The sequence below is a fragment of the Ostrea edulis genome, chromosome 3 (genome assembly GCF_947568905.1).
Source record: "Ostrea edulis chromosome 3, xbOstEdul1.1, whole genome shotgun sequence".
In the NCBI taxonomy this organism is placed as follows: domain Eukaryota; kingdom Metazoa; phylum Mollusca; class Bivalvia; order Ostreida; family Ostreidae; genus Ostrea; species Ostrea edulis.
In genome coordinates this window covers 55,538,327-55,555,252 of record NC_079166.1, presented here as the reverse complement: position 1 = coordinate 55,555,252, position 16,926 = coordinate 55,538,327, and the positions used below count along the sequence as shown (strand labels likewise).

At 34.4% G+C, this 16,926-nt stretch overlaps 1 protein-coding gene across 2 annotated transcripts; it reads left to right on the top strand.

The window, feature by feature from the left end:
* The first annotated feature begins 119 nt into the window (after positions 1–119).
* LOC125674686 (uncharacterized) lies at positions 120–14,951 on the top strand. 2 transcript variants are annotated; one of them, XM_048911921.2, is made up of 9 exons: positions 120–193; positions 992–1,094; positions 1,301–1,357; positions 2,504–2,592; positions 7,571–8,358; positions 9,256–9,366; positions 11,032–11,154; positions 12,765–12,911; positions 13,041–14,951. In XM_048911921.2, exons 5-9 carry the CDS (start codon positions 7,677–7,679, stop codon positions 14,492–14,494), a joined length of 2,517 nt encoding a protein of 838 aa, XP_048767878.2. In that variant the 5' UTR covers positions 120–193; positions 992–1,094; positions 1,301–1,357; positions 2,504–2,592; positions 7,571–7,676; the 3' UTR covers positions 14,495–14,951. The 2 variants fall into 2 exon arrangements, with proteins under 2 accessions (XP_048767878.2, XP_048767876.2); XM_048911919.2 differs by lacking the exon at positions 2,504–2,592.
* The last annotated feature ends 1,975 nt before the right edge of the window (positions 14,952–16,926 follow it).

Here is a 16,926-nt window from a genome sequence, read left to right as displayed (position 1 = left end):
AACCAATTAATGAACCATGTCATATTGGCTTTTATTGTATAAAAAATAGTCTACATAGTAACACATCTATTGCTTAACCCAACAGTTTTAAGTTCTTCATCGCTATATTTATTTCAAGTGTCATTTCCGTTACAACATAACACGCCTATCAAGATTATATACATGTAGTTATGCAGTGGTGGATTTCTATAAGGTATGAATTAGGAAATCTATGCGATAAAGTTGTGTAATATGGAAATGCCATTTTCATAAGATGCATTATGGCATATTTACGTTGTTTTAATAGTTTCAGTTAAATGAAAGTGTCATTGTTACCACGCTATACACGGTGTTTATCTTTTGCAACTTCATAATAATCTGATTTTATCATCTCAGGACTGTCTACATTGAGACAGATACAGCTCTGTTCAATAATTATGATATACAGCTTTGTTCAATAATTATGATATACGATATTGATCAATAATTATGATATACAGCTTTGTTCAATAATTATGATATACGGTATTGTTCAATAATTATGATATACAGCTTTGTTCAATAATTATGATATACGGTATTGTTCAATAATTATGATATACAGCTTTGTTCAATAATTATGATATACAGCTTTGTTCAATAATTATGATATACAGCTTTGTTCAATAATTATGATATACAGCTTTGTTCAATAATTATGATATACAGCTTTGTTCAATAATTATGATATACAGCTTTGTTCAATAATTATGATATACAGCTTTGTTCAATAATTATGATGTACAGCTTTGTTCAATAATTATGATGTACAGCTTTGTTCAATAATTATGATATACAGCTTTGTTCAATAATTATGATGTACAGCTTTGTTCAATAATTATGATGTACGGTATTATTAACTAATTATGATATACAGCTTTGTTCAATAATTATGATGTACAGCTTTGTTCAATAATTATGATATTAGTATGCGTGGTGTGATTTGGTTGTATATTATTTGACGTCCCTGTAGAGAATTTCTCACTCACGGAGATACGTCATCAGCTTGTGGTGAAGAGTCACTAGTTTGGACCTGTGTATGGCGCCAAGGACGCAATGAACACGTAAAATGTCTTGTAAGTAGAACCAGTTAGATTTTCTTTTCAAATCAACTAGCTGGCACTCGTCAAGAATTACACAACACTTAAAATTAGCACTCTATCTATCCAATAGGCCGTTACGATCAAATTGTTTGATATCGATTTTACGGTACACTTAAAGGTTGATCTATTTATATCTATATGGGTTTTTCTATGATTAAGAAACTGAAATCACTTTTCAGATATTAATTGGTGGCCAACAGTGCAATATGCAACAGGTTTAACACGTATAAATACAGGTAAGTAAGAATTGTAAAAGATGTATGTATATATATGATATCATTATATAGATGTAACAGGTATATATATGTTATCTGTTTATAAAGCTGTGTTGTTGGATGTTATCAAGATATGCTGTACACGTATCGTATCAAAAATTTCACGTGCACTTAAATGATAAATTAATCTGCGTCTTGAAAATTGTATTGTTTCCAAGCAACGATATACTCTCATATGTAGCATAACTTCCTGTTTAATTTCCCGGAAGTTTATGCTTGACTTTTCCTCGAGCAGCCGTCAAGTAATGCAGATTCCTCACATCATCAATTTTCAATTTTGTCATTTTAGCTCAGGACTCATATATATATAAGTGTCATTGTTACCACGCTATACACGGTGTTTATCTTTTACAACTTCATAATAATCTGATTATATATATATATATATATATATATATATATATATATATATATATATATATATATATTATATATATATATATATAGTATATTCATTTTATGATTGCAATAAGATACAATGTACAAGGCACATTCTCTCTCTCTCTCTCTCTCTCTCTCTCTCTCTCTCTCTCTCTCTCTCTCTCTCTCTCTCTCACACACACACACGTGTGTACGTCTTACAACACTTTAAAATGTGAAGCTTTTTTCATTTTCTCTGAATACTATCACCTTTCGTTTTTCTTTATTTTGTTCTGCATTTGATTATTTTAAAAGGAGCCATTTATGAAACCCCAAAGTAGTGAAGCTTTTGTAATGCAATCTCTTGTTGCTTTAACCAAATAAAATAATGAATCTAAGATTAATCTAATAGTAGATAACCGAGAATTGCTTTTTTTTTAAAAATATATATATAATTTACTATACACTGTCTTTGTTACTTTCTTATTAACATGTTTCTGCCTTACTTTTCCCACCATTGTTCATATTCTTAAGTTGAAATATTCAGCCAAATTATTGCCTTTGCAATCTGTGTACTACCAATTTTACTGTACCCATTATATTGTTACCAAATAGCAATCTGAAGAGTCGTAGGAGGGAACACTATAAAATTCTGAGAGAGAGAGAGAGAGAGAGAGAGAGAGAGAGAGAGAGAGAGAGAGAGCAGTTGAAGGGGTCACTTTTAATCCATTGTGCTTTTGCTTCTAGGCTCTTCATTGGAGTATTTGAAATACACTAACAGCAAGTGCATACAAAAGAGGATATGGAATACAGTCTCACATATAATCGTAGACACAGTACGTCTCACATATAATTGTTTTACTAAGATCTAAATCAATCTTCTCTAACTCATTCGCTGTGCGTAATCCCCAAATTTCACCGAATAGAATTATGCAAAACTCTTCGACAATTTTTGTTATTGAAATTTTTGAAATATTGGGCTGTTTTTTTCTTCCGCTTTATAAGTTGGATCAACACATTGGTTACATTCTATAGACTAGCTGGTAAGTATTGCGTATAGAAATTTTTATTTCGAAAATTTTCCATCCGCTTACATTTTAATATTATTTCAGGTCCCTAAACTGACCGAGTTGTAATCGCTATATTCCATTGTAAGACAAAATCAATCAATATCCTTATTCACAAATTGCAAAATATTAGGTTCAAATTGCAAAATAAAAAGATATGCATGTAGTACTATGATATTGAGAAATATTTTATGATGATGTCATATAATCACTGAGATGTAAAATACACTTGATATTCCATGATGTGAAAGGAAACATTGATTAGTAATGTGTCGCTTAAATGCATTTCACGGAAGTGAAAAAAACTAGAATTCCCAGGCTTGTCGTCCCACGAGACATGATATAGCATCTTGCTACAGTACGCGTAATCACGTGCATTCAATACTTTATCAACATTACATCATATACAGATTCATAGACACCAACATATATAGTCCTTGTTCTCCATTTTTGATCATACTTGCATCTTGACTGGGTCTAATCGACCGATATTGCAACTACACGTACATTTGTTCATCTTCCTTTTCTTTTGTCTTTCTTTTCAAAAATGAAAGCACGTGTCATTGAACACACTACAAAATAATTTTAATGAGCATATTGTGTCTTTTTAATCACATTTATTTTTAAAATCATGAGATCAAAGGTCATAATCGGGTCCATAGCTACATGTTTGTAATGTATGGGTTGTATTTAGAACATGCCCCATTGAAGCTGAAACTTGCTGGAGTTTAAAAATAGGTACTATATTATATTTCAGCAGTTTTGTATTTATTTACGAACATCTACTTATGTACTGAGATTGCAACTTAAGGAAGTTTGCTTTTCAGATTTCGAGCACAACTGATAACCGTGTAGGTTCCGGTTCTATACTTAATTCATGGGTCCAAACATTTCACACACTAAATTGTTGAAAAATGTTTCTGTCAATTCGAATTTTAATAGGGTTTTAAAACTGGACAACACCTTATGGCGGAAGGATTGTTTGATCAAAAAATTTCTAAATCTAAACTTTACAGTTCCTTCTTCATCCAATAATTATATTTCTACTCGTGCAATTCATGACGCAAGTAGCAGATACTGAACTAATTTAATGTTGTAAATTCATCAATTTGGTCAATATATTTTTCGGAACAGAACAGCAATTCTTAAAAGCGCCGATCTTAATTTTTTTTAAATTTCGTATGAATATTCAATATTTTGGCCAATGATTCAAAATATGATTTTTAACCCCCACTTTTTAAGGTTCCATGACAAGATTTTCTCCCAATATATTCTTTTGAGCTCTCAAATTCTATGTGAAGAATTATTCCGTATATCAAATGCAAATAGGTCATTATTCCCCATTTATTTTTATATCTATATTGTTAAAAGACAAGAGTATGTATTTGATTGACGTAACGGTTATTTCTGTATAGATACCGACAGACAAATCAAGTTTGACAATAAATCGAAAGTCAATTTTAAATGCAAAGGGTCAAGTTTAGCACTCTGTAGATCAATAACTAGCACTATGACCACAGTTTTTCATTTTAATCTTATAATTCCTCTTCAGTGTAGAAATTAAAAATATACTTTTTAAAAAATTGACTATACTACAAAACTCAGGTGCCATATTGCATAAGTGAAATGCTAATGATTTTATAATGGTAACTATAGAAGCTTTGGGATAAATTCTGTCTCGTAAGAATATAAAAATAGGTCAGCTATTAAAGTAGCACAAATTGTGCTCATAGGAATTCCAACAGACTGTTGAAAGACCTGATCACCAAATACTACTAGATATTGTCAATGAGGAACTCTAACATCTTTTTAATATCAGGAGTACTTGTGGATATAATCAGGTCTTGAGTTCAATCCTGGACAGGGTGAAGGTGGTCTCCTAAATATGGTGAATTTTACTGTGCTTTATTCTAAAAAATTCTTCACTTAGGGCAGTTATGTTTATTTAAGAGTTCATGACAATCGTTGTGCTTTATATCAAATATTTCAAATACAGTGTGTGCCTTGTATGATATTCTTAGATTTACGTTAAGTAACTGTATCCCGTTTCCATTCTCAATGACCGTGTAACGAGTGACAACGTTGCGAGAATTCCATCGCCATCGAAAGCAAGTTTTATAGACTTGACTAGATGGTCGAGCGGTCTAGTGTTCTAGCGCGCTGGTCACATGCTGACCTATGAGATTTGGTTCGGCAGGTCATGAGTTCAACCCCGGGTAAGGGCGGAAGTGGGTATCGAAGATACAGTAAATTTTTCTAGGGACAAACGAAAATGTTTTACTAAAAGAAATATAAATGAAGAACGGGGCGAACACAGACCCCTGGCCGCATTAGAGGTGGCATCAGGTGCCTAGGAGGAGTGAACATCCCCTGCCGACCGGTCACATCCGCCGTGAGTCCGATAAAATAAGTCTTACGTTGAATTAAATTTGCCACTAAATCAGATTCTAATGAATCACTGTTTAGGAATACGAAAATTACGTCCAAGAATCCGAAAAAATACAATAATGATATGGTTCGAAAACTCAAGGCCGAAACGAAAGATAGGTTGTGTTTGACAAAAATACGTGAAAAGATTCAATAATGGCACGATTTAGAAACATAAGGTCCAAAGCCAAAACGAAGTAAACTGAGTTACATGTTGAAACACTGTTTTGGAAACAAACTTTACGGGAAAGAATCTGGAACAATACAATAATTATGGTAGAATTTGAAAACTCGAGGTCAACACACAAGACCGAAACGAAACAAGATAAGTTTAATAAACACACTACAACATTTCAAACTGAATGGCCGGTGAATGATTTCCTTCATTCTCAACATCGTCACCTGGAAAATAGAAATTGTAATACTCGTTTGTGAAACTCTTTGATATAATAGTGTTATACTTTAGTACTACACTGACTCACAATATCACTGATGATAAAACGTGCGTTAAGGGATTAAAAGTAACGGGACTTACAATATTATTGACTATTTGTATAATTTGTATTTTATAAAATCTTCAACTCAAGGTAATGCGACAGAGTTTCTGAGTTCCAACATCCAGCTGAATCTAAATGGTGTCGAAACTTCCAATCTACTGTCAGAATTTCATGATCTAGCATGTTATCTGCTCTCAGTGTAATATTTTGTAGGCATCAATCCCTAAAACATAATACAGTTTGATATATGTGTTGTTGTGGCGGTATTGTCTGTTTGAATTAAAATCCGCATGTCTATTTTTTTCTACTGGAAATGCTTTCACCAAATGATACACCACAAGAGTCTGTAAAACGTTTATAAGATTCGCAAACAAAAGTATGCCTTCGTAACCTATCCCATCCTATTTTGCTTGCGTCGCTTTGAATAAATATTGGTGGGTGAGATTCATGAAGGGCTTCCTGTAGAGATTTCTATTTGACTTACCCACCAATGTAACTCATCTAACGCTTGGTTGGATAAAGACATCATTGTCGTTTTCAGTCGTCTTCAGGAGCTGTTCTTTCTTCTGATTGCAGACGTCAGTAGTGTGATGGAGCAGGGAATGTTGCTCATTTAGTGATATATCTTGTTAGTTCTGAAAGATTTCTTATAGACAATGCATTTTTTGGAATTATCTTTATCTTTTGAATCTTTTATTTGAGCAGAAAAAAATGTCATTTCTTCATTTCTACTGATTCACTGCAAACCCAACGATTGTGTGATACTGTTGTTTAGGGGTATAAAATTATCGATTTTCGTAAATTATGAGAAACCCCAAAATTTCCAAAATGTTTGTCGTGCACCTGCAATCGTCCGGAATTCCTTCCTTGATTCCAGATAAGAGTATCATATAAGTAAATGACTAGACAAATATCCAAGAAATGTAATTTTCATCATTTGTGTTAAAGAAAATGGTGACAGGAAGAGTCTAGAATCTTGTCCTTCCAATTTCATCTCAGAAATCTCCGATTATTCTTTGTGGATATAAATTGTGAAATATGCGTCTTTCTAATCCAGTTTCATTTGTCAATCCTTTATCTGAACTATATATGTTTGTCGTTCACAAAATGAATGCCCTCTGATTCTCAACCGATCTCTGTTTGCTCCATGTATCTGTACGAGAAAGAGATAACGTTAGAACCCCTGTGATCGTTTACCTCCTCTTCTGATCTTTTCACTAACATCCATTTTAGGAATAACCAATTTCAAACAATTTACAGACTGTATCAACATGTAAGATAACATATTGTAGAAGATGCAGGAGAGGACGGACTCCGTCCACGACAAACCATATTTTATATGTGAACACTGATATTTTATTTAAACGACTCTATTAAAGTTCAATGTTTCAGAAAAAATATAGAAAAGGGATGATAGATAAAAATTTACAGCTTAATTCAAAAGAATAACATTTGCATAGTTATTTTCCTCCTCGTTATAAACTTTACCTTGTTTTGCCAATATTCGTCCATTACTACAAATTTATCACTTATCTTCAGAAACAAACAAATGTACAGTGTATATAAACACATTGTTAGGGTTAATATCAACCGAATCTCGTAAAAGGCATTATCAAATTTCCTCAATCGGGGTAAATATAATTCTTTTTATTCATTCACAAAATATGATATGCAATCTAATCAATTTTCACTTCGCAGTAATATTTAATGTTCTTGAATATGGACCAATACATGTGGCCAAGATCTATTTTCTTTTCATTTCAGTTTTTGTTTTTATTTTATTTTTCAACAATTCATAGTTCAATATAAATATTGTTTTACAGATTGATCCAGCGACAGCATTTCAATGCCAGATTGATGCACTATTAATGTGATGATAGATTCTTAATAGCAAGATAACATTTAAATGACATTCCCCCCAAAGGTTCAATGAGTGATACATTTGTTGGACGCACAGAATGTTTAGAGGAGCTCAAGAAGGCGTGGAACGAGGGGGAGTACAGAATATTTGGAATCTACGGTCCAAAGAGTGTTGGGAAAACTTGCTATGTGGAAAACTTTCTGAGAATTTTGAAGACTTCTGAAAAACGTGATACATGTAAAACAAAGATACTAAGTCTCGATTTTCAACATATTAAAAACTTTGCAGTCTACATTCAAACGATCGCTAGATGGTTTGATATAACAGACCATAACACAGATGCACATATCAATTGCCAATGTATTCCAGAGATTATACGGCTTCTTAACAGTAGCGATAATGTTTACATATTTCACCATGACCACCAGGAGGAAGCTAAATCCAGACCAAACTCGAATGGAAATCTTCCGGAATCCACTCAACAATGTCTATGGGATAAAATCTACACAGAAATCATTAGGCGACTGGTCACAGAATGCAAGAACTTCCATCTCATCATTTCGTCTACAGACGAGTTTCTGTTTGCACATTTGAGGGGGATTTTCTGGAAGCAGAAGATTCCCGAGTTGGTGGAATCGGATTCGCTGGAGTTATTAACTACAGTGTGGCCGTCTGCTGTGAGAGAAGAGGAATCGTGCAAGCATATAGTGAGACTGTGTGATGGTATCCCACCAGCTATCATTAATGCAGGTAATGGATTATCGTAATCGCTCTGAGACGGCCTCGTCTCTACAGCTGAATAATATGCCACAATAAGTGACACAAATGTGTGTCAGCTGTGCGCAATGCATGCACTTGCTTGAAAGGTACGTTAATCGAATTAAATTAACAGTCGACTTTTGTGACATATTTGGAATCCGTATGTTTCAAGTTTACAAAGCATAAAAGGCGTAAGTGATGCACGTTTTCCCATCGCTCGTCATTTGAAAACTTCTCTAAAACATTAGGAGAGTCATTGATGCCAGTTCACTTTGATTCCAGTCTCACCACTTCACTGTATATGTACTAGTATATCCCTTTCATAATAGTGAAAATGTTTGAATTAATTTAAACGGACCTTTTATTTATGGCACGTGAATTAAGAGTTATCTTTCTTTGTATTTACAACCAATACAATCAGTATGCGCCCTAAAATTAAGGACGTACTGTACATATTCATAATCAATGGCTGACTTCCTTTTAAAACATGAATGAAAATATAAAAATCAGCAATATTTGTCTATTCATTTAAACAGTTTCGCCTAGATGAGTAGCTTAGTAGGTTAGCACGTTGACTGCTGAACTGTAGATCGCGGGTTCGAGTCCAGCCGGGATTTTAAAAAAATTTCGGATTGCTTTCTACTAACACTGTATTTTTTTTTTTACTAAACAAAGTAAATTTGAAAGTTTTTAATTTCAAAATATTGTTGTACATATCCTCAACTTTTCATCCATAACAAATTTCTCTGGTGTAGCATACATCCTTAATCATTTTCGTCAGTCATCAAATGAATCATTTCTTAAGATAATTTATCCATGCCTAAACACACACACAAACATGTCTATTCTATACTAGCATTAATTGGTTTGATCTTTTTCGTTTTACAGGTCTTTTGTTAAATGAGCGTGTCATATCTGTTGAAGAAGTGATACAGTTGATGATGGAGCAAATCATAGAGGTTCTCAGCGATGAATTCCTTCCAAATTCAGAAAAAATAAGTAAGGAGGGTATACTGATTTTGACCCGTTCGTCCGTCAGTTAGCCAGTCCTGTTCTTATCAGTGCAACTCCTATGAAACCACTTAACAGAATTTCAAACTTTGTATTTAATAAGGACATGCATAATGTAGATGTACATATTTGCAGGGAATTCTTATTTGATTTTTTTCCTCTGGGATATATGTTATTTGAACTTATCGGTAAAAGTTCGGTCAAAATTAGATATACTATTGAAACAGTTTGCCATACTGTGTAGATGTGCATATTCACACTAAATTCATATTTGATTTTTTTTTTATCAGAATTGTGCCCCTTTAAGCATAGACTCCTGTAATGACCACATACATATTCCAAACGAAAAATATAATGTTAGAGTAATGCCAGTTCCATATTCTCAACATGCTGTCATTCAGATAAAGAAGGCAATTTGTTGTATTTTATGCATAGCATTGTCATTCATTATGTGTAGCATTGTAATTCATTGTAGATGGGGGCTTCCTCACCTTTTCCTTCTTTCCATATCTTTTTTCCCTTTATCCAATGAATTTTCACTATGAGGTTATGTAGTCCTAGTGCTTGTTTCCCTAAACCAACAGTGAAAATCATCGAATATCATCAGTAATATATTCATAAATGTTGTATATTTCAGGGGGGGGGGGGGTACGTATGAATTTTAACCCTGTAGTGCCCATTTATAAAGACAAATATTTGATTTATATTCCTATCATAATGGCTCAGTCATGAAATTGTGTCAATGAAACGTGAGGATAACAAACACTGATCAATTAAAACGCTCAAATTAGATTACGATATTTTATTATACGATGACTTCAGCTCCGTCGTCAACTTCCCATATTTGTGTAGTAATATTCCACTATCACCTGCATATGGTGTTTATATCTCTCAATTGATTCGAGACGCAAGAGCATGTTCTACGTATGCTCAGTCTTTTTTAAAATCGAAGCAGGCAACCGACATACGAGTTTCAACAATCTCGTTTAAACTCAGTACTTATTTGTCAGTATCCCGTCTCGATTTAAGAATTAATCATCGAGTCAGTTGGAAAAAAAGAACATCATATGTAGGTGATGATAGAATATTGCTACATAAATATGAGAAGTTGACAATGGAGAAGGTGAAGTCATCTCGTTTGTCATAAAGCTAAGTCGTTAGTTTTTCGTTAACGCCTATGTAAAGTGAAAGATCCAAATATAAAGCAGATGTGGAAGACTCTGTAGTATCTTCAGTTTCGGCTTTACTGGGACACATTAGATTGACACATATATCAATGAACGTGAATATTATTGATGAATAAAACGTTGCTCTATTAAATGTCGATTTGAAGGCAACAGCAAGAAAAAAATTCTTCTCCTGTAATAATTTTCTGCCACATAAGAATACAAAAACACGTTATATAATAATGGAGCACAATTTGTGTCCATCGGAATCACAACAAACAAATCAAATGTTCTATGCATATTAATTATCTACAATCGGTAAGTTTGCTCATGGGTCACTAGTAGAGAATCGAAATCAACCTTCGGTATCACTTCGCCACGCCCAATACGGATTTCCATTTCATACCTTGGATGACTCCGTAATATGCCCCAAACTGACTGTTTAACTAATATCATATGTATTTGAAACATGTTTATTTATCTATAGATGCCCAATTACGAGACCGATGGGGACATTTAAGCAAAGAACATTGTGACAACTTAGTGAAAATCGTAATCATCATCAAAAATACCAGTCAATCTACGATATCGGCAACCTCTAAATTATGCAGTAAGTACAATTTTTATGCCCCCCTTTGAAAAAGAGGGGGTATATTGTTTTGCACCTGTCGGTCGGTCGGTCGGTCTGTAGACCATGTGTTGTCCGCTCAATATCTTGAGAACCATTCACTTGATGATAATGATATTTCATATGTGGGTTAGTTATGAGAAGAAGAGGATCCCTATTGTTTTTCAGGTCCAAAGGTCAAGGGTCAATCTACTCTGGACATAGGAATATAATGTCCGCTCAATATCTTGAGAACCCTTTGCTTGAAAGACATCAAACTTGGCACACTGGTACATCCTAAAGAATAGATGACCCCTATTGATTTTGAGGTCACATGGTCAAAGGTCAAGGGTCAAACTGGACATAGGAATATACTGTCCGTCAAATATCTCGAGAACCCTTTGCTTGACAGACATCAAACTTGATACACTGGTACATCTTCAAGAGAAGATGACCCCTATTGATTTTGAGGTCACATGGTCAAAGGTCAAGGGTCAAACTTGACATGGGAATATACTGTCTGCTCAGTATCTTGAGAACCCTTTTCTTGACAGACATCAAACTTGGTACACTGATACAACTTCAGGAGAAGACGACCACTATTGATTTTGAGGTCACATGGTCAAAGGTCAAGGGTCACACTATACAGGAATATACTGTCCGTTCAATATTTTGAGAACTCTTCGCTTGACAGACATCAAACTTGGTACACTGGTACATCTTCAGGAGAAAATTACCCCTATTTATTTTGAGGTCACATGTTTAAAGGTCAAGGGTCAAACTGGACATAGGAATATACTGTCCGTTAAATATCTTGAGAACCCTTTGCGTGACAGACATCAAACGTGGTACACTGGTACGTCTTCAGGAGAAGACGACCCCTATTGATTTTCAGATCACATGGTCAAAGGTCAAACTGGACATTGGAATATACTGTCTGCTCCATATCTTGAGAACCCTTTGCTTGATAGACATTAAACTTGGTACACTGGTACATCTTCAGGAGAAGATGACACCTATTGATTTTAAGGTTGCGTGGTCAAAGGTCAAGGGTTAAACTGTACATAGGAATATACTGTCCGCTCAATATCTTGAGAACCCTTTGCTTGACAGACATCAAACTTGGTACACTGGTACATCTTCAAGAGAAGATGACTACTAATTATTTTAAGGTCACATGGTCAAAAGTCAAGGGTCAAATTGGACATAGGAATATACTGTCCGTTCAATATTTTGAGAACCCTTTGCTTGACAGACATCAAACTTGGTACACTGGTACATCTTCAGGAGTTGATGACCCCTATTGATTTTTAGGTCACATGGTCAATCCACTCTTGACATAGGAAGATATTGTCTGCTCAATATTTTGAATTGATGATACTACTCTCAATTAAATGATGTGTGTGTATATAATCCTTTTTAATTTTGCACCATGGGGGGCATATGTGTTTTACAAACATCTCTTGTTATTTCTAAACACTGTTAAGATCACCTGATATTTCCACAACTACAGGTTGTAATTACTTTCAATAGCACATCTCTGTAGTATGAAAAATGTTATGAAAATGTGCCTACGAGTCCTATTGGATCCACTTTCCCTTTTCCTATTCTAGAATATGAAAGCGTTGCGGAATTCAAGTTCAAAGTCTTACTACCACTGTTGAGGAGAAATTTAGTATGTTACAATAAAGACAACGAGAGTGTTTCTCTCAGTCCATTGATTCAGCACATCTTAGATGCTGTCAATTACATCAAAGCAGGTAACAATAAAATCAAATTCTCACAATGACAATTTAGACATTTTCAAATATTGTATTCAAAACTGGATTAGTTACGTTGTATTTAATCTAAATGTTGGTCTGATTTTTTTCATCTGAATTTGATTCCAGAGGATCTACGCGAAGAACTGCAAGCACGCATCAAAGCCATATTGGAGCTACAACCACGAAATGAAACAGACTGTCGCGTTTCTGAGCACAGTGAATCCAATTCATTGCCTACAGACTCTCAAACGTTGCAAGAAAACGAAGATATGAGATCCCGGCATACTCTTAAGAATTTTCCAAAGGTTCCAGTTGAAAATGAGAGTGATGATTCAAACGATTTAAATGAACAGACGGATACACACAAAAACAAAACATGTAGACAATATTCCTTTACACAAAATCTAAATCGAAAATCCTTGGAGAATGAAAAAGATTATGTGAAAAAAGGAATCGGAAACAGCAGGCAGTTATCAGACGATGAAAACCTTTCTTTGAACAATGTACAGTCTGTACAAGACAATGCAAACCCAATCAAGAGTCTTGATTCATTGCCTAAAGATCATGGATACGACAATCGGGTCCTTGATGTCGATAAAACTATCTTGTCAAAAGACACAGGAGGTCCCGCTGTAACCAAATACCAAGCAAGCAGTTCCATTGACAAATTTCAGCACACACCCGCCCTGACCCTGTCGGGGGAATTCGAAATCCCATCTAAAGGTAAACCTGAAAATACATCAAGTTTTGATGAAAGTATTCCAAAGCCGATTAAGCATGATGTTGAGGTTGGTCCAGATGTAACCATAGAAGGTGAAAATTCTGTTGCCAATTCTGATATACACAGAAGACATTTTAATGATTGTGAGAAACTTTTGGATTCTGTTCCAGAAAACAAAAAAATTAGCTCCGACATGTTACCAATACAAGTCTCGGAGGAATCGGGTCAGACTGATACTTTTAAAAAGGACAACTTTACCAGTCTAGAGAGTCAGCCAAATGCTTTGTCTCTCAATATCAACAATGATTTACAATCAAGAAATGTCCCTCCCAATCGCTTGCATGCACTTGATCAAACGGACCACCTAACGTGTACAAAAAATGCAGGATTGGTCATACGTGAGACACCCTCATCGGATGAGAGATTCCAGAATTCAAATCAAAATAATCACGAATTCAATTATCTGGAATGCGAATCGGGTAATTGTGATGTACAAAATACTCATCAAGCTCACCAATGTTCTATGGAAAATTTAGATACTGACTATCAACCAGCAAGTCACCCACAAACACCGTTGCTCTTAACGACTCCAAGTAGTTACACTGAATCGACAGATGTACAAAATATACATTCAATAATTGAATTGCCTGAAGTAAACGGACAAATTTCACAGCCAATGGCAGAATGCCCTCGTGAGAATAACTCTGATAATTTGAACACCTGTGTTAATCAGACAGGAAACATGTCTCCTGAAGAGGAGGTACGAGACGGTCCAGGTTCTAGGAGCAGTGGTTGTGATACATCGACAAGTGCTTCCATTCTCTCCACCATTGTAGCTATCTACACAAGTTTAGAATGAATTATTGGCGGTTATAGTAGTTCCTTGATTCTCACTACGAGCTCTGGGACCTGGACTTCATTACTACACGGAGTGGTAGCTTACATAAGACTCCTTCATGGTCATGGTGGTAGCTCTTTCGTACACATAAATTTTCTTCCTTCACAAAATCTGATGTCAAAATTTATGAACGGCAGTCCAGAAAAATAGTTCCTATCTTGTGGAGGCACAATGTATATTCAAATTCCCTGCAATATCCCCATATACATCGACTTCCGTACAAATGAGAGTATCGTTATCAGATGAAGAAACTGAGTTTGGAATAAAAATGGCTTAATACCCGTCCACAATGACCCTTTTCGCTAGATGTGTTAAATATTAAATGTGTTATATTCGTTGGTTTCGTTGCTTCTTACTTTTTGTGTTCTTGTTTACATTATATAATCTTTGTTTCTAAAAATAAATGTTACTTATGGAACAGATGTTAATTTACTAGTGTATCATGCTCGGACTTTTTATGTCTGTATATTACTAGTGTATAACACTGAAGTGGATTGAATCAGTGTTGTTTTATTATTTAATGATTTTCATGAACATTGATCAATATTCAGAATTTATTGGAGATTCTACCATGGTTATTGCAGAGATCAAAGGAATGCCGCGGTCATCATTCTACGATATACCTTCATACATATGAACTGATTATGAGAAAATTGATACACATCTTGCACTTCGAGATTTACTAATGCAACAATAAAGTCGATGACTGATAATTCAATTTCATAAACATAAAAATCAATCAATATATGTAGTATATCAAATTCATAGATGACTGAAGAACATTTGTCATTCTGTATAAACCAACCGTCTGCATTCCGAGAGCGGTAAACATGGCGATGCACAGACAAGTCTTTCTTGAACTGTATTCAAAGCAATCGATATATAATCTATTAACATCAAACTAATTACTTAAATTTTTTTTTCAAAATAGATTTAGAATATTCCTACCATCTCACCTTTTTTGTCAGCCAAAACATTGTAGGCCATTTCGGAAACTACCATGACGTCACAATGACCTAATATTATATATATATAGGAAAACGATCGACGTACTATATATTTCTGAGCTGTAGTAGAACAGAAAAAATGTTTTTGTTTTCGTGTATTTTGCAGGATAATTTCCTTGGTCTCGAATCTCGACCTCGGAGGTTATCCTGCAACATACACGAAAACGCGTTCATTATTTCTTCAGGTTGATCGATCCTCATAATTATGATGTCATAGGTTTTTGCAAAAATCTTAATAATTTAAACTTTGCGCATGATAGGAATATATCTTTCTGAGAAATGTTATTCACTAGATATAATAAAAACTCTGGTAAACTACTAATACTGAAAAAGTTTATATTTTCCATCGATAATCAATTATTTATGATTTAAAAAATGTTGTCAAGGGCAATAACTCCTATGCTGGAATTTCCTCTACTGAATGTCTATTATATATTGGTTTCCCTAATATCCACAATTAATCAATACGTATTTATGAATTAGCATTTTTTTTTAAAACTGTTGATATTTAAATATTGTCATTTCAACAAGTTTTTATCTATTTTTATTATTCTGTTTAACGAAAATGTGTGATTTTCTGATGTAGATGTATACTTCTGTTTTTGTATGTCTGGCATCTTTAAAAAGGTGGCAACATATACATTTTCTTTGATTATTAATTAAATTAAACTATATTGAGTGGAAATTAATAAAGTTTTTCCACTTTTAACCATTAATATTGATAAGTCACATGAGGATGGAGCTACCTTAAGTGAATGTCGTACTGACCTTTGTTTTAATTTGAATCACAATAACACAGACAAGCAGCGGGTAGAGATTCCCCATATTTAAATATGTAATTATGCATTCTTTCTAATCCGGTCATTACTACACTGTATATTAGCATGACATTTTATTTGGTGTCTCATGTACATTTTTAACGCAAAAAATTATACGTTTCTTTACATGAACGGTGAAGATAACGAACAGTGATCAATCTCATAAATCCCATAAGCAATACAAAATAAATAGTTGGGCAAAAACGAACCCCTGTACACACCAGAGGTGGGATCAGGTACCCAGGAGGAGTAAGCATCCCCTGTCGACCGGTCACACCCGCCATGAGCCCTATATCTTGATCAGGTAAACGGAGTTATCCGTAGTCAAAATCAGTGCGCCACGAACGGTCTAACAATCGGTATGAAACACGTCAGACAGCATTTGGCCCAATAGTCTGTATTGTAATAAAACTAAAATTCTTCGTACACAGATCTTTAGTTATGCAACTAGCAGACACATTTTACATGTTTCATGTTCATTTTCTCGTCAATTAGTATGCGTTCACATCAATCGCTGTACTGAAATATTTCAAACTATGACAGCATGTACCAAATATCGCTCGGATTT

Bases quoted from the DNA above. Each gene is read 5' to 3' on its own strand.
- LOC125674686 (XM_048911919.2), top strand. From the start codon at position 7,677: ATGAGTGATACATTTGTTGGACGCACAGAATGTTTAGAGGAGCTCAAG. The intron at 8,359-9,255 runs GTAATGGATTAT...TTCGTTTTACAG, and splicing joins ACCAGCTATCATTAATGCAG to GTCTTTTGTTAAATGAGCGT. The intron at 9,367-11,031 runs GTAAGGAGGGTA...ATTTATCTATAG, and splicing joins TCCAAATTCAGAAAAAATAA to ATGCCCAATTACGAGACCGA.